This window comes from Cucurbita maxima, unplaced genomic scaffold, assembly GCF_002738345.1.
Source record: "Cucurbita maxima cultivar Rimu unplaced genomic scaffold, Cmax_1.0 Cma_Scf00028, whole genome shotgun sequence".
Lineage (NCBI taxonomy): Eukaryota > Viridiplantae > Streptophyta > Magnoliopsida > Cucurbitales > Cucurbitaceae > Cucurbita > Cucurbita maxima.
Window position 1 is genome coordinate 531,502 of NW_019272044.1, and position 21,399 is coordinate 552,900.

General features: G+C 35.6%; 2 protein-coding genes across 2 annotated transcripts in view; both read right to left on the reverse strand.

Moving 5' to 3' along the window:
• Positions 1-448: 448 nt before the first annotated feature.
• LOC111500167 (pentatricopeptide repeat-containing protein At1g09820-like) lies at positions 449-1,960 on the reverse strand. The gene has a single exon (XM_023151827.1). The coding sequence runs from the start codon at positions 1,958-1,960 to the stop codon at positions 449-451; it is 1,512 nt and encodes a 503-aa protein (XP_023007595.1).
• A 16,702-nt stretch (positions 1,961-18,662) lies between these two features.
• LOC111465098 (pyridoxal phosphate homeostasis protein) overlaps positions 18,663-21,399 on the reverse strand; it is a 4,301-nt gene continuing 1,564 nt past the window's right edge. Inside the window, exons 3-7 of the mRNA XM_023109389.1 lie at positions 21,330-21,376; positions 20,812-20,899; positions 20,221-20,354; positions 19,886-19,984; positions 18,663-18,971 (exon numbers count right to left, since the gene is read on the reverse strand). Of these exons, the coding sequence (XP_022965157.1) occupies positions 18,891-18,971; positions 19,886-19,984; positions 20,221-20,354; positions 20,812-20,899; positions 21,330-21,376 (449 nt within the window). The 3' untranslated portion in view covers positions 18,663-18,890. The remainder of the gene's footprint in view (positions 18,972-19,885; positions 19,985-20,220; positions 20,355-20,811; positions 20,900-21,329; positions 21,377-21,399) is intronic.

Genomic DNA, 21,399 nt, shown 5'->3' on the forward strand with positions numbered 1-21,399 from the left:
GAAGGTCTAGGAAACTTGCACTAGTCTATAAATTATAGATTGATAGGTGCGAAAGTTATTTGGATATTTTTATCCTATATGAAGATCGTCTATGGACTCCCAAGTCCAAAAACGTTATTTTTACATCAAACTTCATCTACTAAACAACTCAAAGGCAAATATGATATATACCATGACCATTTGAACCTGTCAAGTTAGCTCTTAAACGTCCGAGTTGGGACAGTCCCAAAATGGGAACAGAGAAGACTATTTTCCTTGTAACTTGGCAACCAAGCCAAAATATAATTTGCAATGATATTGCTAAAGCTCTCACCAATGTCCACAAACGTTTCTAGAAGTTAAAATGAACGAAAACATTATACAGAAACATATCCCTAATCCCATTAGAAAACAAACTACTGAGCTCTTCATTTGGCAAACAAAATCAAGAGAATCAAACAACAAGACATTATCCAGTTTGAATGTCCCTTTGCATACTTACGTTAGAGAATTTTCCCTTCAAATCATTGGCCAAATCTTCCCTGCCTTGAACCTGAAGCTTCTTCAAAACTCTCATATACACTGGAAAGTTTGGTCTTAGTCCTGCATCTATCAACTCACAAAGAATCTTTTGAGCATCAACTAAGTTTCCTCTCTTCTCATGAAGAGTTGCAAGCAAGCTATATGTTGCATTTTGTGCCATCCCATGTTTCAAGCTTGAATCAACTGTATACCGATACGCCTCCTCGTATCTCTGTGAATTGAAGTAGCTTTTCACGAAGGCAGCATGTGTCGAAAGGCGAGGCTCGAGACCCCTTGACACCATCGTGTCAAGAAAGTTGAGTGCTGATTCTATATTACCAATTTCACAGAGATGGCAGATAATTACTTCAAATGTCAATGAGTTTGGAGGGCAATCTCGTTCAAGCATTTCTTCAAACAAGTTGTGAGCTTCAGAAAATTTGTCATTCTTGCACAAACTACTGAGCAGATAATTCAGAATGCCCACATCTGGGCTACACCCTGCTTGCCTCATCTCATCAAGTGTACATCTGGCTCCTTCAAAATCGTTTCGGCGACATTGTTCCCGAACGATGATATTATAGAAAGATGTTCTTCTCTCGGTTATCTCAATTACAAACTTCGCCATTCCAAAAGAACCAAGAGAACAGAACATCTCAATCAATGCCATGACCCCGGAAATTCGACAGGATCCTCCTACTTCATTCAACAACTTGACCAGTCTTTCAACAGAAATCTTAATTGAATCATCATTTGATAGATTAACATGTAAAAACTCAAATGCTTTGTGGTTTAGACCAACTCCTTTCTGCCTGAATTCGTTCAGAACAGGAATAATCCCCTCATAATCATCTAATCTACCAAAATTATCAATAAGTAGACTATAAATATCAGAGTTACAAGGAAATTTACAGGACTGAACTTTAACCCAGTTGAAAAAACGAAAGGCAGAAACCTTATGATTATTCAGCACCCGAAAAATCTGAGCAACTAAGGCGTTAGTGAAACTTACATTCAACGAATCCAACTTGGACTCCAAATTCTCCTGATTTGCCCGAATGATATTTATAATATCCCAAAATTGATTGGACGTCACATTCGGGTTAAACACATTCAATTCACCAGTTCCAAACTGAGGCTTCTCAAACGAATCGGAGGAAAAAGAACGGCGGCAGCTTCTGTAGTGGGGACGAAACAATCCAAGATTCAAATCCTTGGTTACGCCATTGCATCTCTCAAACAAACACAATGACGGCACAGATTGGGGAGTTGAATTGCAGAGTAAGGGAGAACGAGCAGCAGAATCGGATGTCGGTGCGGTATAAAATCGAATAAAACGCCCGAAATGCTTGGAAGGCGAGGACGAGGGAAATGGAGAATGAGGAGCAAAGGAGTAAATAGAGTAGAAGTAAGGGTGGGAGAAATCACGGAGGTTTCGAGAAAGAGAAGTAATCCCCATGGATTTTTTTACCTAAGCTGTCCTGTAACGGACGATATGAATGAAGAATCCGGCGACGGCATAGGGTTCCGGCGGTGTCACCGGCAACGAGGAACAGGATCTGTAACACCTGTAGCTACGAAGAAGGAGAGAGAGGGACGGAGGTGGGAAGGATGGAGGAGGGTTTTTCAGGTTCCCATATTATTCACATCCCTAATTAAAAATACTTAATAATAATAATTTGGTTAAATTATAAACCTTTATATATATATATATATAGTTCTGATAAAATTAGAATTTGATTTATAGTTCATCTATGGATTTATCAAATTATATAATTTTTTTTTTCAAATAATAGAGAATAAATTTATTATTTATTTATCTTTATAAATATTTTTTTTAACTATAGTTTTTTTTTCTCTCTCTTATGCATTCAATTTAAGGGTAGTATTGATGCCGTAGCGAAAGCAGAAACAATATCGATCGCACTTACACACCCACAAACAGAAATTAAACAAAGTGACACAAAAATTTACGTGGTTTGGAGAGAAGAAATTCTCCTACATCCACTAGCAGCAATCAATCACAATAATCAAAGTGTCTACAATGTGTTTCACACTCTTACGCTGTAAAGTCTCACTCAACCGAGGTTCTTCCAAATGTTGTACAAAATGACACCCAATCTCAATGTCTCTTAATCATCGTAGACAATCCTTTATTAGACATAAAAACATTAATGTTTTTAATGTTTATATATGAATCATCTTGATTTATGTATCAATATGAGAGATGAACTAAATAAATTCCAATAGGTGCACGCATAGGAGAGGGGAAAGTACAAAAAATGTTCACGAATCCAAAAGATTTATGAACTTATTCTTGATGACAACTACCGTATCGTAAGATCTCCAAGAAGATAATCAGTTTGACTGACACTAAGTCAACATGCTACTTCTTCCATCCAACATTGATTACATCCAAACAATGTCAAATCATTCCACGAGCAATCACCTTTCTCAACATATCCGTAGAGTTATCAACAATTCCAATTTCCAATTAACGAATGTCCCCGTCATAATTTCTCGAACAAAAATGAAATTGGACATCAATATGCTTAGTACGAGCATGGTGAACTTAGTTTTTCGATAAACAAATAACACTCCGGCGAAAACAAAACACATTTACATATTTTTTTAGCAATACCCAAGTCATTAACTAAACTATATATCCAAATAATTGTTTAAAAGATTCCATGGCTGTCACATACTTTACTTCTATGGTAAATAATGCAACGGTAGACTGCAATGTTGAAAGTCAACAAACAGGTCTACTAGCCATAATGAATAGATAACCAGTAGTGAATGATCGCTTATCCAAATCACTATTATAGTCAAAATCCACACATCAAACTATGAGGTTGTCAAGCTTGAAATAAGAAGCAAGTGGGGTGTCAAGTTGAATTATTCAAACCGATCTTGCCAACACTTTACAGAGATGGAGTCAACTAAACTATACCTCTTCTTCTATCTCGCTCTATCTCCATTTCAAGTATTTTCTTTGCTTTGCCTAAATCTTTCATTTCAAATGCTTTAGAAAGCGGATCTTTGAGCTTATCAATCTCCACCTATCTCTTAAAAACAACTAACATGTCATCAACATACAAAAGCAAATAGATAAATGATCTATCATCAAGGCACAAAAAATATACATAATTATCAATTTGACTATGAGGGTCTTATGCTTTACCATGAAGTGATCAAACTTCTTATACCATTAACAATGAGATTGCTTCAGCCCCATATAAGGATTTCTTACATATGCATACCAAATGTTGTTAATTACCGAAAACCAACTAGGTGTGTCATATAAATTTATCTTCCAGATCTCCATGCAAGAAAGTAACTTTTACATCGAGTTGTGCAAGCTCAAAATTAAATTGAGCAACCAAATCCAACAAAACCCAAATGGAAGAATGCTTTACCCCGCCAGAGTCAATCTTGGCCGAAGAATTTCTTTGATCATAAGTGAGAAATCTCATTGTAATCAATTCCTTCCTTCTGCGCATGGCTTTTAGCTACAAATACTTTTTGGAAGTTGTACTAAGTCCCGAGTTTGATTTATCTCCAATGACTCTATCTCCTCATTCATAATCTTTGCCCATGTAAGCTATCCAATTTCTGGAGCATCTTTATAGTTGTTGGGATTACAGTGGTTAGCGGGTGGTTCTAAGGGTTGTATGAATGGGATGAAAGAGTGCGAATATTGTAATATTTAGTGAAACACCTTGAGCTTCATACTCATGAACTTGGCACATTTTTCACCTAAGATGCATTAAGTTTCAAGGGATAGATTTTTAGGGTTTTTGTATCCTTGGACAATGAGCATGACTTTTCTTGAGATGGATTTGTGAATTAAGACCTCAAATGTGGGAACAAAGAAGATGAGATCTTGGATAAAATTGAGGCTTTCACAAGGAAAATTACCCCACTAAAGAGGGAGTACTTAGGCCATGATTTTGGAAGGTGGTTTCCCAATTCAAATTAACTAGGTGAGCTTTGAAGCCTCAAATTCTTCCTTGATACTAAATGATTTTTTTTTTTTTTTTTTTGTAATGGGTCGTTAAACTAGTAAGAAGTGTATCTATAAGCTTGAAGGGGAATGAAGGACGGGAACCACCAAACTAGAATAAATTTTGCAGTCACTAGATTTTAGAATTTCGTGGAGAGTGCACCTTGTTTTTCGATTTATATCTTCTTGCTCAGCTACGCTTAATTTATTAATGTATGAGCGTCCTAGATGTTAGATCAGTTAAAATATCATCACTGTTCCAATAGGGTTAAGCTCAACAATTCTATGAGCCTATTTTATATTTATTTTAGGAAAATTATTTAGGTATTTTAGAAATAAATACCCTAATTATTTTAGCAAAAAAATTAAGATATTTTAGGAATAAATTGTATGGTCTCTATTATAAACCCCTTAACCCTATCTAGGTTTTCCTCCTAAGAAATACAAAGTAGTAGTATTCGATAGAGTGTGTATTCTCTTCTCAATTGGTGTTAATAAAGAGTACGAATGTCTCCCACAAAGAGTTGTGTTCAACAATCTGGTATCAGAGCAAGGTTAGTGTAGGTTGTCAGATCTCTTGGAATTCTTAGTATGCTATGTGGTTGCAGCTCTGTCTGATCTTACTCATCAGAAACGATTTCTTGAGATTATTACTGAGCGAGTTTCTTTGTGTTGTGAGTAGTCCGTGACTCTACAAGTTTTGTGCCAAAAAGGTTTTTTTGGTTACTGAGGTATTGCCAACACGACGAGTGATTTTCAAATTGTTGAAGGAATCAAGAAACTCAATAACTACAACACGTGGGCAACATGCATGATGTCCTATTTACAAAAACATGACCTCTGGAAGATCGTTGGCGGGAGTGAAACTGTGCCGTCAGAGGAGAATTCTAACGTTGCCTTGCGCAAATGGAGAATCAAAGCAGGCAAAAAAAAAAATGTTTTCCTTGAAAACCACAATCAGGGAAGAGATGTTAGAGCATATTTGAGATGACAAGACATTGAAAGAAGTATGTGACATGTTCGTGATGTTCTTCTCAAAGAAGAACGATACGAGGCTACAATTTCTAGAGAATGAGTTGTTATCAATTTCACAATGTGACATGATGATTGCTCAGTACTTCCACAAAGTCAAGTCAATATGCCGAGAGATTACTAAACTAGACCCGAAGTATGCAATTGGAGAAAATTGAATGAAGAGACTCATTATCCACGGATTGCGACCATAATATAGAAACTTCATTATTACCGTACAAGGATGGCCTACTCAACCATCACTTGTAGAGTTTGAAAATTTGTTAGCCAACCAAGAAGCCATGGCTAAACAAATGGGAGGTATCATATTGAAAGGTGAAGATGAAGCACTCTATACAAGTGAAAGTCGGAGCAAAAATAAGTCGTCGACCAAACGTGAATACAAAAATGGTGACAAAGGAAGAAGCCACCGAGGAACAACACAACCAGGGAGAGCTCAGAAGAACGACAACAAGAGCTCTCAAGGGAAGAGATTTGAAGGCATTTGCTACAATTGCGGGAAGAAGGGCCACATGTCAAGAGATTGTTGGTCCGAGAAAAAATCTGTCGAAAGCAATGTGGCATCCTCCAACATGGAGATGGAGGAGGAATCAGATGCAGAAGTACTATAATCCATAAAAGAAGACGAGTTAGCACTCATGGAGACAATGAGAGAGAATATTGATTATGAGAATGACTGAATCGCTGATTCAGAATGCTCAAACCATATGACTGGCAATCAGAGAAAATTGTAAGACAAGAAAAAGTACAAAGGAAGTCGTATGGTACGCACAACAAATAACACGTAGTTTTCAATTGCTCAGATCGGCAACACGACAATCATGCCTAGCAATAAATCTGATACAGTGTCACTACGTAATGTTTATCATGTACCGGGTAGAAAGAAGAATTTGTTGTCAGTGTCACAATTACCACAAGTTGAAGCTGATTATGGAGAAATCCATGCTCAAAGGCCTACCTCAACTTGAAGTCAAAACAGAAGTTGTTTGACCTAGATGTTAACATGGTAAAACTCATCAATTACCATACAAAGAGTCAAATTTCAAAGCAAAGAAACCATTAGAGTTAATTCACTCTGATTTGTTCGATCCAGTCAAACAAACATCGATAAGTGGAATGTGATATATGGTGACGTTCATTGGCGACTACTCAAGATATGTGTGGATTTTCTTTATGAAAGAAAAGTCAGACACGTTTTCAAAATTTCAAGAATTCAAGATTATGGTCGAAGGAGAAGTAGGGGTGAAGATTTGTTGCCTACGTTCAGACAATGGCGAAGAATACACGTCAGATGAATTTGATGAATATTTACACGAGTGTGGGATATGACATCAGTTTACATGTGCCAAAACGTCACCACAAAATGGTGTAGCAGAAAGAAAGAATCGACACCTTGCAGAAATCTGTCACTTTACTTTTTGAAAACTGCTACCCATATGATCAATAAACTTCTCCAACAAAGGCTAGGATTCGTCTCTCATTTGAGATACTATAGGACATGAAACCTAAAATTAGCTACTTCCGAGTATATAGTTGTGTTTGCTATGTATTTGTGTCTGACCACCTATGTAGCAAGTTTGATAAGAAATTAGTCAAGTGTATATTTGTTCGATTCGATAATCAAAGGAAATGGTGGAAGTGTTATGATTCAACAAGTGGAAAATACTATACATCAAGAGATGCAGTTTTCGATGAAGCATCTTCATGGTGATCCTCGGAGAAGAAAGTCTTACCAGATTCAAACAACATCGAAGAAATTCTACAACAGAAGGTTGGGGGACAAAGTACGCACGGTCAACTAAATATTGATGCTCTTGAAGACCCAAGTGACATTGATGTTGATGAGCAAGAAGTAACTCAATCAAACGAATTTGATGAAAATGAAATGACACATGAACAACTTAGGTGATAAAAAAGAATCCAAAAGTCAAATTCTAAGTATGCCAATGCAGCTATTGTAGAAGATGGAATCAATGAACGAGAGATATATGAAGAAGCATCACAAAACTCTGTGTGGCAGAAAGTGATGGAGGATGAAATTATAGCCTTGGAGCAGAATCAAACTTGGAAACTGTTGGATCGGTATGGCAACCCTAGAGGGGGGGTGAATAGGGTTTTAACGATAAAAGTGTTTAAACTTGATTAATTTTTCTAATGATAAAACTTTTTACAAATAAGTAGAAGATGATAATTACTAAAGCAAAATAATTCAAGTCAAAACAATAATCAAGTAGAACATGCAATAAACATAATAATAATCTTGAAATTAAATAGGAAAGAGTTAGAGAAAATGACACTGTAGTTTTATAGTGGTTCGGTCAAACTCGACCTACTCCACTCCCCAAGCGCCTCTTGGGAATTTGAATAAAGAACTTTTCCGACTCTTTCCACGGATCAGAGCCAAACCGGTACACCGCTCTTTTTACGAGTTCAAGAGCAAACTCAATCCTTTCAACGACGCAGGATCAAACCGATACAAGTATTTGAGTTTGATAATAACACACCACAACTCTCTCAAAGAGTAGATTTACAATTTGGGATACTGACAACTATTTCCTCACAATATAATAATAATCCCTCTCAAGAATAAGATGAAAAGAAATAAACTTGTAAGCTTGGAGAGAGCAATAAACAATGGAGACTTTGAACAAATGAGGATTGAAGAATGTATTTAAGTTGTATATGTTAAAAATGTGGGGAAGATGAGTTTATATAGAGGAGAAAAGTGGCAAAATGTAGGATTGAATATTGACCATTGGATTGTGTTAGGAATAATGGAAGGTGGAGATTAAAAGTAATTAAGTAAGAAAATTTTCTAAATTCATTTATTTCAAAATTTTAATATAATAGTAATATAATATAATAATAATAAAAAGTTATGTGAGTAACGGTAAAATGTAATTCAAAATTTATTATAAATATAATAATATAATAATAATAAAAATGATGTGAGTAACTACCAAAATTTTAAAATATAATAATATAATAATATAATATAGTAATAATAAAATTCGATGTGAGTAACGGTTATATTCAAATTTATATTTGTAAAAATAATTTTATTTAGAAATGTAATAATAAGAAAAACTCCACCATGTGTTACTCTTCCAATATTATAAATGTCATACTTTGATATATTTTGATTTGTCCATCATTTTGATTTTGTTGCCACATCATCACGTCGGGTATGTTGTCTCGACTCTAATTTCTTCGTTTTAGCTCTGATTTGAGTAATTGAAAAGTTGTTGTAATTGTTATTCCCGACCTTATACTGTGGACAGTTCAAAAAACTGAAAATAGTTAATAATTAAAAGTAGGTTTGTTATCATCAAAACATCAATAATTAATTCATTGAAATTAATTAATGTGAGATCAAGGGCCAATAAGCCAACAGAAACTAGTGACAAGACTAAAAGATGTCAAATCCATCTCTTGCAAGTGAATTTACAAAATAAAACATCGATCGAATAGATCAATCGAGAGATACAAGGCTCCACCCATAGCTCGAGGGCTTTCTCAACAATATGGACTAGACTATGATGAAACATTTAGCTCAGTGGCAAAGATCACTACCGTTTGAGTCTCGCTAGCACTCGCGACAAGTAAAGATTGAAAACTATGGTAAATGATGTGAAAAATGTTTTCTTGCACGTAGAGTTAGATAGGGATATATGAACCAATCAAAGGGATTTGAGAGTGTAGCTAATCCTAATCTCGTAAGCAATCATAGAAAAAGCTCTTTACGGACTAAAGCAAGCACCGAGAGCTTGATATGGTAAGATTGCTGAATTTCTTACCCAAGTGGTTATTTAGTTGTGCATGCAGACTCAAGCCTCTTTTTAAAGAAAGAGAAGGAAAATTGGCAATTGCGTTGGTCTATGTAGACGGTTTGATTATCACGGGGGATGATGAAAGTGAAATTTATCAAACAAGAGAACATTTATCATTACGCTTTAAGATGAAAGTGATAGGAGAGCTTAAACACTTATTGGGCTTAGAAGTTGATCACACGGATGAACGATTATTTCTCTACCAACAAAAGTATACAAGAGATATGCTTTAGAAGTTCAACATGTTAGAGTGCAAGCAAGTTTCAACACTAATGGAGACGGATGTCAAGATTTGTGCACATGAAGGCAAAAAATTGAATGATGAAGTGACATATCAACAACTAGTAGGTAGTCTTATCGACCTAACTTTAACTCGACCTAATATTTCTTAAGCATTTGGAGTCATGAGTCAATACATGCAGTCCAAAGAATCCTCATTTGGATGCGGCTCGACGGATCTTCAGATATGTCAAAGGTACAATCGACTATAGTTTTCTATATAAAAGAAGGAAAGACTGCAAGCTAGTTGGATACTATGATGCTGACTATGCAGGAGATCACGATACTTAGAAGTCAACATCTTGGTATGTGTTCAAGTTTGGTTCGAGAACAATTACTTGGTGTAGCAAAAGACAACTAATAGTATCATTGTCAACTACAGAGGTTAGGATCGTACAACGCACACTCTCGATCTAGACGAACATAAAAAGTAGGAGAGAGAAAATGCAAGGAGAAATATTAGGAGACAAACATAAAGAGTAGGAGATGAACATAAAAAGTTGAATGATGAAACTACATATCGACAACTAGTAGGTAGTCTTATCTACCCAAATTTAACTTGACCTGGTATTTCTTATGCAGTTGGAGTCATGAGTCGATACATGCAAAGTCCAAAGAAGCCTCATTTGGATGTGGCTCGACGGATCTTCAGATATGTCAAAGGTAAAATCGACTATGGTTTTCAGTACACAAGAAGCAAAGACTGCAAGTTAGTTGGATACTGTGATGCTGACTATACAGAAGACCACGATACTCGGAGATCAACCACTTGATATGTGTTCAAGTTTGGTTCGGGAACAATTCCTTGGTGTAGCAAAAGACAACCAATAGTATCATTGTCAACTACAGATGTTAGGATCACACAACAACGCACACACTCAATCTAGACGAACATAAAGAGTATGAGAGAGAAAATGCAAGGAGAAATATTGGCTAAAGATTTTATATTGATTACTTTAGGTATGTGCGGTAAGAGAGAATACAGAGAATACAAAAAGTACATTTTCAAACTTTTGCCTAATGGGATATATATATGGTTCAGTTTACTGTATATATAGCTTTATCATATATAATCATCTACTATATATAACTCTCTACTATATATAGCTTTACCGGATATAACTTTTTACTATACATAGTTATTTACTATTTATGACAATTTACTCTATATGTCATTTATCATATATAACTTTACTATGTATGACCGTTCTCTAACTTATAAATAAGCAGCAAGCTTCATAACCTAACAATTCTTCCACTTGGAGACTGATCCAATCAACCAAGAATTTCATTATTAAACGACCATCAACAACTTTATTGCAGCATACCAATTGAGGCTTTGTACAACCTCAATATTCCAACATCAACATATTTTTTTAACATGTTTGTTGCATTCTTTGCACCCTTTATCTTCTCCAAACACATCACCATCTTCCACTAATCTGCAAGTGAAATAATATTGTCTTCTGTGTTTTGTCTTTAAATGATAGACTGGGTTTCTCACCAACTGTATGACACTTTAACTATCTCTATAAAGAATCTTTTCTTGCTACTTCTTGCCCAATTCTTCTAGATAGTCAGTTATCCATATCGTCTCCTTTCCAGCTTTAAGCTATTGTCACGTACTCAGCCTCGGTACAACGCATTTTTGAAGCCTAGACATCCCATCATCCATGGCTTGCTCCCACTTGGTTGTATCCTCCAACTGTAGGGTCTCATTAAAGGACTCTGGTTCCCTTTCATCAGAGTCAGCAATAGATAGTGTAATGAAGGTACATACATATTTGGTACTCTGATAGTACTAAATGATCTTCTCAACACCGGTTCAAGTGTCACTTGCTCCACTGTTGATTCCTCTACAAGAATCTCAGGAATTTCTTTGAGTATTTGCTACAACATCACTAGGTGATTTTTTCCGCAACTCAACCTCAACTCCCACTTTCTTTGTTGTCTTGGAACCTTGCTCCACCCCTGGTTCCTCAACAATATTCTTAAGAGTTCCTTGAGTATTTGCTACAACATCACTAGGTGAATTTTTTCACAACTCAATCTCAACTTCCACTTGCTTCGTTGTCTTGGAACTTTTTTTCATATCTGGTTCCTCAGCAATAGTCTAAGAAGTTTCTTGAGTATCTGCTGCAACATCACTAGGTGAGTTTTCCTGCAACTCAAGCTCGACTCCCACTTGCTTCGTAGTCTCAGAGTTTATCTTCTCTTTGTCCTTGTACAATACATTTTCATCAAAAGTCAAGTCACAATGTCTTAGGACTTTCTGATCTTGTCATCCCAAAACCTGTACTCAAACGTGTCAGAACCATAGCCTATGAAGTAGCACTTCATACCCTCAACGTCAAGCTTGCCGCTCTTTTCTGGATCAACACGAACATACGTAGTACATCCAAAAGTTCTAAAGTGAGAGTACTTTAGTTCTTTTCCTATCCATACTTCGTCTGGCAACTTGAACTCCAAGGGTACTGACGAACCTTTATTAAAGTAGACTGTTGTATTTACAACATCGGCCCAGAATGTCTGTTGCAATCCATAATGAATTCTCATACTCTTTGCCTGCTCATTCAATGTTTTGTACATCCTTTTAGCAACATCATTGTCTTGCTTTACTGAGAATTGTCCTTGTTAATCTAATTCCCTAAGATGCACAAAATGCTTTAAATTCTGACTTTTCGTACTCCCCTCCATTGTTAGACCTCAGACTTTCCACTTCTTGTAGGTGGCAAACACATCTGACTTGTGTTTCAGGAAATAAATTCACACCTTCTTGCTGAAATCATCGATGAAGGAGATGTAGAACTTTGATCTGCCAAGTGATGGAACTGGAGATGCTTCCCAAACGTCTGTATGAACCATTTCCAACCGTACTTTCTTCAATTCTTTGGCACTCCTAGTGAAGCTAACTCGTTTCTATTTGCTCATAACGCAGTTCTCACAACGACCCATATCAACAAATTTATAACCTTCTAAAACTTCTTTTGAAGCCAACATCTTCATTTCTTTTACGCTCATATGTCCATGTCTATTGTGTCATAAGCTTGAATTTGAAGCACTCTCAGCAACAGAGCCATGTTCATACACCCTGCAGTGTGATAAGGTTCCAGATTTTGTGTCACGTGCTACCACCATAGCACCTTTCATAATCTTCCACGAATTGTCCAACTAATCAATAGAGATCAGGTTCTTGAGACCAAGAATATATCTGACATCTTTAATGTCCACGGATTTCTGCTGGAGTTTTTATGCAAACATCTTCTTTTCTTTAATCTCCAAATATTTGTTGTCGGCAAAATACACCTTCTTGAAATTTTCAGCCTTATTTGGAGACGAATGAAAAGATGCACTAGAATCTAAAATCTAGGATATCGGACTGTCCATGCTGAGGATTAGAGCATACCCAATGTCTTCTGCTGAATTTATAGAATCATCATCGTCTCTAGATTTGTGATTCTGCTTTCTCTTTGGTCTTGTAAATTTGTCCGCGGTGATCTTTTTCACCGCAATTCCAACACATTACGTTTGGTGTATTTGGAGATTTTTCTCGATTCTTTGATTTTGATCGCCATTTGTTTGGACCCTTCAGTTTACTTCTTTCCCGTTGGTTAACACTGAGAGCACTACCAGATGAATTACCAATTTCTTGTTTGCGATACTTTCCCTGAGAACTACATCTCGAATTTCATCAAACTTCAGTTTATCATTTCCTCGGGAACTGTTGATTGCGGAAACAATAGTATCCTACGATCGGGTAAAGATTACATCAAAATCAATGCTTTAATTTCATCCTCGAAGTTAATTTCCACCCAACTCAGTTGACTTTCAATCATATTGAATTCATTTATATGATCAGCAACAAATCCACCTTCAAACATTTGTAGATTGAGCAATCTCTGCATCAAATACACCATGTTAATAGCCGACGATGTTTCGTACATATTTGACAACGCCTTCAACAGATCTGACGTTGTCTTCTCCTTGATGATGTTGAATGTCATGTTTTTGGATAACGTTAACCGAATCAACCCTAAGGATTTTTTATCCTTGCGCTTCCACTGTTCCGTGGTCATGGTATTTGGTTTCACCCCCAACAGGGATTCGTGAAGATCTTTTTGGTACAGATAATTTTCAATTTGCATCTTCCAGAAACCGAAATTAGATCCATCGAACTTCTCCATTCCGATCTTTCAACTTTCCATCTTCACAAATCATGGTGAATTTTTCCTAGCTTTGATACTAGTTGTTAGGATCACACAACAACGCACACACTCGATCTAGATGAACATAAAGAGTAGGAGAGACAAAATACAAGGAAAAATATTGGCTAAAGGTTTTGTATTGATTTCTTTCGGCGAGAGAATATAGAAAGTAGATTTTCAAAGATTTGCCTAATGAGATATGTATATGGTTTAGTTTACTATATGCTTTACCAGATATAACCATCTACTATATATAACTATCTACCATATATATATAGCTTTACCGATGTAACTTTTTACTATAAATAGTTATTTACTATTTATGACAATTTACTTTATATGTCATTTACCATATATAACTACGATGTATAACTGTTGACTCAGCTATAAACAAGCAGTAGGCTCCATAACCTAACAACAGAAGCAGAGTATAGAGCAGCGACTGGAGTAGCTCAGGAAAGTACATAACTGAAACTCTTGATGAAAGATTGCACAAGAAAATTGACTATCCAATATTACTTCATTGTAACAACCAATCTGCGATTCGCCTAACAGAAAATCTAGTGTTTCATGCTAGAACAAAGCATGTGGAGGTATACTACCATTTCATTAGAGAGAAAGTTCTGAAGGAAGAAATCGAGATGCAGCAGATCAAGACAGATAGACCAAGTGGCAGACTTGTTTACAAAAGGGCTGAATACTGGCAAACATGAGAGCTTTGACTGTCAACTCAACATGGTGCAACGAATGAGGACTGGTGTTGAGGAAGAGTGTTAAAATATCAGGTCTGAATACTGGAAAACATGAGAGGTTTGGCTGCCAACTCAACATGGTGCAACCAATGAGGATTAGTGTTTAGGGAGAGTAATAAAATATCATCACTAGCCCAATAGAATCAAGCCAAATAATTGTATGAGTCCATTATATATTTATTTTAGGAAAATTATTTAGATATTTTAGGAATAAAGATACCGACATATTTTAGGAAAATGATTTAGGTATTTTAGAAATAAATATACCTAATTATTTAAGGAAAAAAATTTAGATATTTTAGAAATAAATGGTCTAATCTCTACTCTAAATATCTCTCCACCCTACCTAAGTTTTTATCCCAAGAAATACAAAGTAGTAGCTACAAAGTGTCTTTATTCTCTTGTCGATTGGTGTTAATAAAGAATGCAAATGCCCACAAAGAGTTGTGTTCAACAAGATCTGCATCTTTTATGAATAAATCAACTCAAGAAGAAGCCTAGACTGATCAAATAAACTCGAGTTTCAAAGGCTCGGAGGAGGAGGAAGGCGCTAATTGTGACTAATGCTCATTATAAACCAAGGACAGCATCAACTTATTTTGTGTTAAAAACCATCACTAGCCTAATAAGGTCAAAACCAATAATGGTACGAGCCAATCTTCTAGAATTTTAAGTATTTAGATATTTTAAGAATAAATCTAGAAGATAAAAAAGGTGTAAAAGATAAGATAGAAGTCCCCAAATGTGTGGCTTAAATTGAATCGGGTGGTTTAAATTGAATGGTGTGGTTTAAATTGTCTAGGGTCTCCTACCCTTCTACCCCAACCAAGTTTTTCATGTAAGAAAAGTAAAGTATAGTAACTTCCTACAAAGTATCTTGTAATTTTTATTGATTGGTTTTAATAAATAATTTGAGTATTTTCCAAAAAAAAAAAAAAAAATGTGCTCAACAATCTTGTTTCAAAGTAAGGTCGGCATAGGTTGTCTATTGAAATTCTTGGTTTGCTAGGTAGTTGTAGCTCTATCTAATCTCTTACATCAAAAATAATTTATTAAGATTATTAGTGAGTGAGCTTATTCGTGTCATGAGTAGTATATGACTACAATTTATGTGCTAAAAACTAGCTTGTTTGGTATTACTGAGGTATTGTCAACATGATGGATGATCTCCAAGTCGACGGTGGCCCTCAACAACAACCACAACATGTGGGCGTCTTATATTACAAGGACAAGACCTTTGGTAGGTCAGTGGATGAAGCAAATTATGCCCTAGAGGAAGATGCTAACATTGCCTTGTACAAATGAAGAATCAAAACAGACAAAACAATATTTACGGAAAACCACAGTCGAAGAAGAGAAGTTGGAGCACATTTGAGATGACTAGATACTAAAAGAAGTACGAGAGATTTTCATGATGCTTTTCTCAAAGAAGAACAATACAAGGTTATAACTTTTTAGAGAACAAGCTCTTATCAATCTCACAACACGACATGTCAATTGCTCATTACTTCCATTGGGTCAAGTTGATTTTTCGAGAGATTATAGAACTAAGATTCAAAGTTCGTCGTCACAGAAGTTCGAATGAAAAAGATCATCATCCACGGATTATGACCAGAATATAGTGGTTTTGTTGTTGTTGCACTTGGATTATCCGTTCAGCTATCACTTCTAGAGTTTAAAAATTTGTTGTCTAGTCAAGAAGTCATGACTAAGCAAATGAGAGGCATCACGTTGACCATCACGTTGACGAGTGAAGATAGAACACTCTACAAGTAAATGTTGAAGCAACAATAAGCCACCCACCAAAGGTGGATACAAAAATTTTGATAAAAGAAAAGTCACCAATGAATTGCACAACCTTGGAGAGCTTAGAAGAATGATAACAAGAGTTCGCAAGAGAAGAGATTTGAAGGCATTTGCTACCATTGTGGAAAGAAGAGCCACATGTCCAAGGATTATTGGTCCAAGAAAATAGTCGGTTGAAATCAATGCGACAATCTCCAAAAAATAAGATGGATGATGAATGGGATATAATGTACTAGGTGCCTTAGAAGAAGACGAGCTAGCACTCATAGGGATAGGAGAGCATATCGATTATTAAAATGATTGGATCATTGATTTAGTGTGCTTAAACTACTTGAGTGGCGATCAGAGAAAATTGTGAGACTAGACAAAGTACAAAGAAAGTAGTGTGGTATGCACAACCAACAACTCACCGTTACCAATTGCTTAGATTAGCAACACAACAATTGTGCCTAATAATAAATCTAATATGGTGTTACTACATAATGTCTATCATGTACCGGGTATAAAGAATAACTTGTTATTAGTGTCACAACTAACAACATCAAGTAACTACGTCTTGTTTCGATTAGGAGATGTGAAAGTCTATGAAGATGTTAAGATATTAGAAAAACTAGGGATGGAAGGGCGAAGTGTGGAGTCCGTTCACGTGCTATCTATAGAGTCAATCTATATCGACAAGACTCATAAGAATGAAATAGCAGATCTATGGCATGCAAGGTTGGGACATGTTGGCTACCACAAATTTAAGATGATTATGGAGAAATCCATTCTCAAAGGTCTACCTCAACTTTAAGTCAAATAAGATATTGTTTGAGTTAGATGTCAGTATGGCAAAGCTCATCAATTATCATAAAAGAATTAATGTTCAAAGCAAAGAAACTATTAGAGTTACATATATCATGATACACGCCAAAGAATGTTCTAGAAATATTTTGGGTTGAAGTTATATGAACTATTGTCCATGTGATTAACATGCTTCCCCAGCCAAGGTTAGGTTTCATTTCACCATTTAAGACACTATGAGACATGAAACCTACGATCAGCACTTCTGAATATTTGGATATGTTTGCTACATATTTGTGTACAGTCATCTATACATAGATTTGACAAGAAATTAGTTAGATGTTTATTTGTTGGATATGAAAATCAAAGAAAAGAGTGGAAGTTACACTCGAATAGATGTAGTTTTTGATGAATCATCTTCGTGGTAGTCATCGAAGAAGAAAATCTTACCAAACTTAGAACAATATCGCAGAAATTCTACATCAGAAAACAAGAGATCAAACTACACACATTTTGGTCAAGTATTGATGCACCTGAAGATTCAGGTGACATGATGTTGGTGAATAAGAAGTGACTAACAAAATGAATCTAGTGAAAAGAAAATGATATTTCAACAACTTAGACGGTTAAAACGAATCCAAAAGCCAAATCCTAATGATGCCAACATAGCTATTATAGAAGAGAGTTAACAACACGGTAAGATGAATGAGGGTTAGTGCTGGGTGGGCTTGTGAAAAAATCATCACTAGCACCATAATGTCCTACCTAATGTCTTTTAATCTCTTTTAATGGTTCTTAATAAGGGGTATGAATGCATCCTATAAAAAAAAAAAACAGTTGTGTTCAACATTTTAACCTTTCACTGTCTTTTTACCTATTTGACCACCTAAAGTTGGATTTTTGAAATCTATTTTCATCCATTTTTTAAATTTTATTTTGACTTAATTGAAGACCTTGCGAAATTTTGTGACATTCAGAATCCTAAGTAGGAAAATCGAGCCCCAAAATACGTCTTTGACATGTAAGTAGCCACTTTTAAGGCCACTTTTAAGTTTTCTTCAAAAAATACTAAAGCGGACTTGAATTTTTCTAATTGATTGAGTATGGCTCCCATAAAAGATATATGAACACTTAGGGCCTCGAATTATGATGTATGAACTTCTTTTAGTTGATATAATCAAGTAGGACATAATTGAATTTTGAGTATGTTTTAGTCAATCCTTCGTATGTTTTGTGATTAAAGTTTTTGATTTAAGTTTTAGCTCGAAAGAGTAAACTTCATATTATAACAACGTTCGAAGAAACCTCTCCTCTTACTCGAACTCAGACACGAATGATACTAATCCTTTCACCCCAATGGTGATAATGTCAATTCCTTGTTCACAATAATATGTTCCCTCAGGCTAGTCCTTCATCATCAAGTGAGGCACTATAGCGAAACCAAATAAATAAAAGCAGAGGAAAAATGTTAGGCAGCAAGGAGCAAGAAGGATGCTCCATTTTTTCTGTATTTAATTTAATGCGTTCTTTTATCTCTTATAAAGACGAAGATCCTCCAGTTTTTACATTATTAATTTAAAGCATTCCCGTCCCTTCAAGAGACAGAGAATCGATCAGAAAGGCATATTCGTTGCCTGTGGGGAATAAGAACTAAAATATTGTTGAATTCAACTATGAATATGAATAAAGATAGATGCTAATCAGCTTGCTTCTTTGCATAGTCCCTCGGACCGAAGATGGTGGATCCAATTCTCACATTGGTGCTGCCCATTTCGATCTGTAATATAAAACAGTGTTGAAAATTTGATAAACTATCCGACACGGTATAAAATTTAAGAAACTATTAGACACAATTCTAAAAGTTTAAACTAAATCAAAAGTTTAAACTAAATCAAAATTCTTTGTTGTAGCCATTGCCAACCTTCTTAATACCCGGGTGCAAACCCAAAAAAGATTAAGGAACACTACGAGTTAATTTGATCGATTCTAGATATACTTGTTAGTCAGTTCAGTTTTCAGAACTATAACACAAAATGTAGACTATATGGTTCAACTAGATCTTGTCAGTTCTGTTGGTTCAGTTTTTCGATGGCAGTCACTTCGACTTCCAATAATCAGTTTTAGTATCGATTTTTTTATTTTCTTTCATCAATCTATTGACTTGGGGCATTGATTTTGGTTTAAAAAAACCAATAACTTGCTTACATTACACCCATAGCACGACATATTGTCTTGTTGTTGCTATAAACAAAAACGACAATGTTTACCCTTTGGTTCAGAACCATGTATTAGAGAGATGCAACTATTGAGCTAGCTTATTCCATTATCCCATTTATTGAAGCTAGTATAATTTTGGTAGTTTTATACCCTTAGATGTAGGAGAAAAACTAAACATTATGGTTCACCACATTAAATAATTTTTCCAATTAAACACAATTTACAATGTGGGGTATGGGGTCAGTTGTAAGATCCCACATCGGTGGGGGTGGAGAATGAAACACCCTTATTAAGGGTGTGGAAACCTCTCCCTAGCAGACGGGTTTTAAAAACCTTAAGGGGAAGCCTAAAAGAGAGAGTCCAAAGAGGACAATATCTGCTAACGGTGGGCTTGTGCCATTACAAAGTCGGTACCCTAGAAACCAAACCATGTAGAGAAATAGAAGCAAAGACAGAGGTTTAGGTAATACTAACCGCCAACTCGAAATCACCAGACATTCCCATTGACAGTTCACACTGCTCTTCTGCCATTTCAAGTGCCCTACAGACTTCGGCTCTACATTCCAGCAGCGTCTAGAAAATCAGGAAGACAATTTGTCTTTAGAAAAAAAGAAAGAGAGAAAAACAGAGAATATAATAAGAAAACTCTAAACTGATGAATGTGATGAACAGCGAAGAATTTAGATGAATATATATATACATATATATATATAGATTAAACCCTTTTTTCTTCCCTTTAAAAGGGTACATACCTTCCACTGTAGAGTAAAAATATCTAACCAAAACAAGAAAAGAGTACATTATATAACCTTAAAGTTCTCTGGAGTGCTAGTATAATCTGGCATCCCTATTGTCATTAAGCCAGAAAATTCTAGATGTGGGCAACGCAACTTCACATGCTTTGCAAGTTCGATGCATCCAGAAGGCTCAACCCCAGATTTAGCTGCCAAATTGTCACACAAGTCATTTTCTAGATACTCCTTTTTTTAGGATGTAAATCCAAATGGAAATAGATATTTTATGATTTAAGAATGAAACATAAACTGTTGCAATTTAATCTTGAGGCTTGGAAAAGCATCAAGGTTCATTGGGTGTAAGTTTGACAGAAAGAAACTTGTTACATGTGAAATTTTATAAGCGTAGACAAAGTTATTAAGACAGTAAAGATATCCAAAAAAACAAGAGCGGATAAGCAAATTACTTTATTCGTGAAACTGAATGTTCATTAGACTACAGTGAAATAGGATTTTACATATACATAGAATTTTAATCCAAGACATAAAATCCCCCCCGGGTTCCAAATATGGCTTTGTTTTCTGGGAGAATGATTATCAAAGGACTTATTCAACTAATTATCAGAATGATCTTGCAGAAAAACATCAAAGAACTGTGCAACTCACATATTTCTCCACTCGTGTTTACTTGGACTAGAACCTTCAATGGATCCCTCCTGAGGTTTGAAACTGCACGATCGAGATGATTTGCAAGCTGCAGCAGCATGACCACATCAAGTAATCTTAAAAGTGACAGAACATTTAAGCATCTTTCATCCTTTTTCCTTTAGAACATCTGAAAATTCAGCTCTTTACTGGGAGAAAAAAAAACCATAAATTTTGCCAACTACATTGTTCATGCATAGTAAAAAGTTATTTTTTAACCAAAAATAGGAGCCACAAGTAGTTTATTATCATGCATGGAGATCATTATATCACATTTCAAGTACCATTTTTAAAGGCAGCACGTACAATAATACCCAGCAAAAGGCCAAACTGCCAAAAGTGATACAACTAAGCTTCATCAATAATATTCCGTCTCATTATATGAATAAGTTTCTTGTTCAATAAAAAGGCTTCACAATAATAAAAATGAAAGTAACCTTACCTTTTAGAAATATAATAGAATTGGATTAAGTCTTTACCTTCTCATTATCTACACCCTCAACCATGGCCAGGTTTGGAACTCCAGCTGCAGGGGGGGGGGGGGGGGGG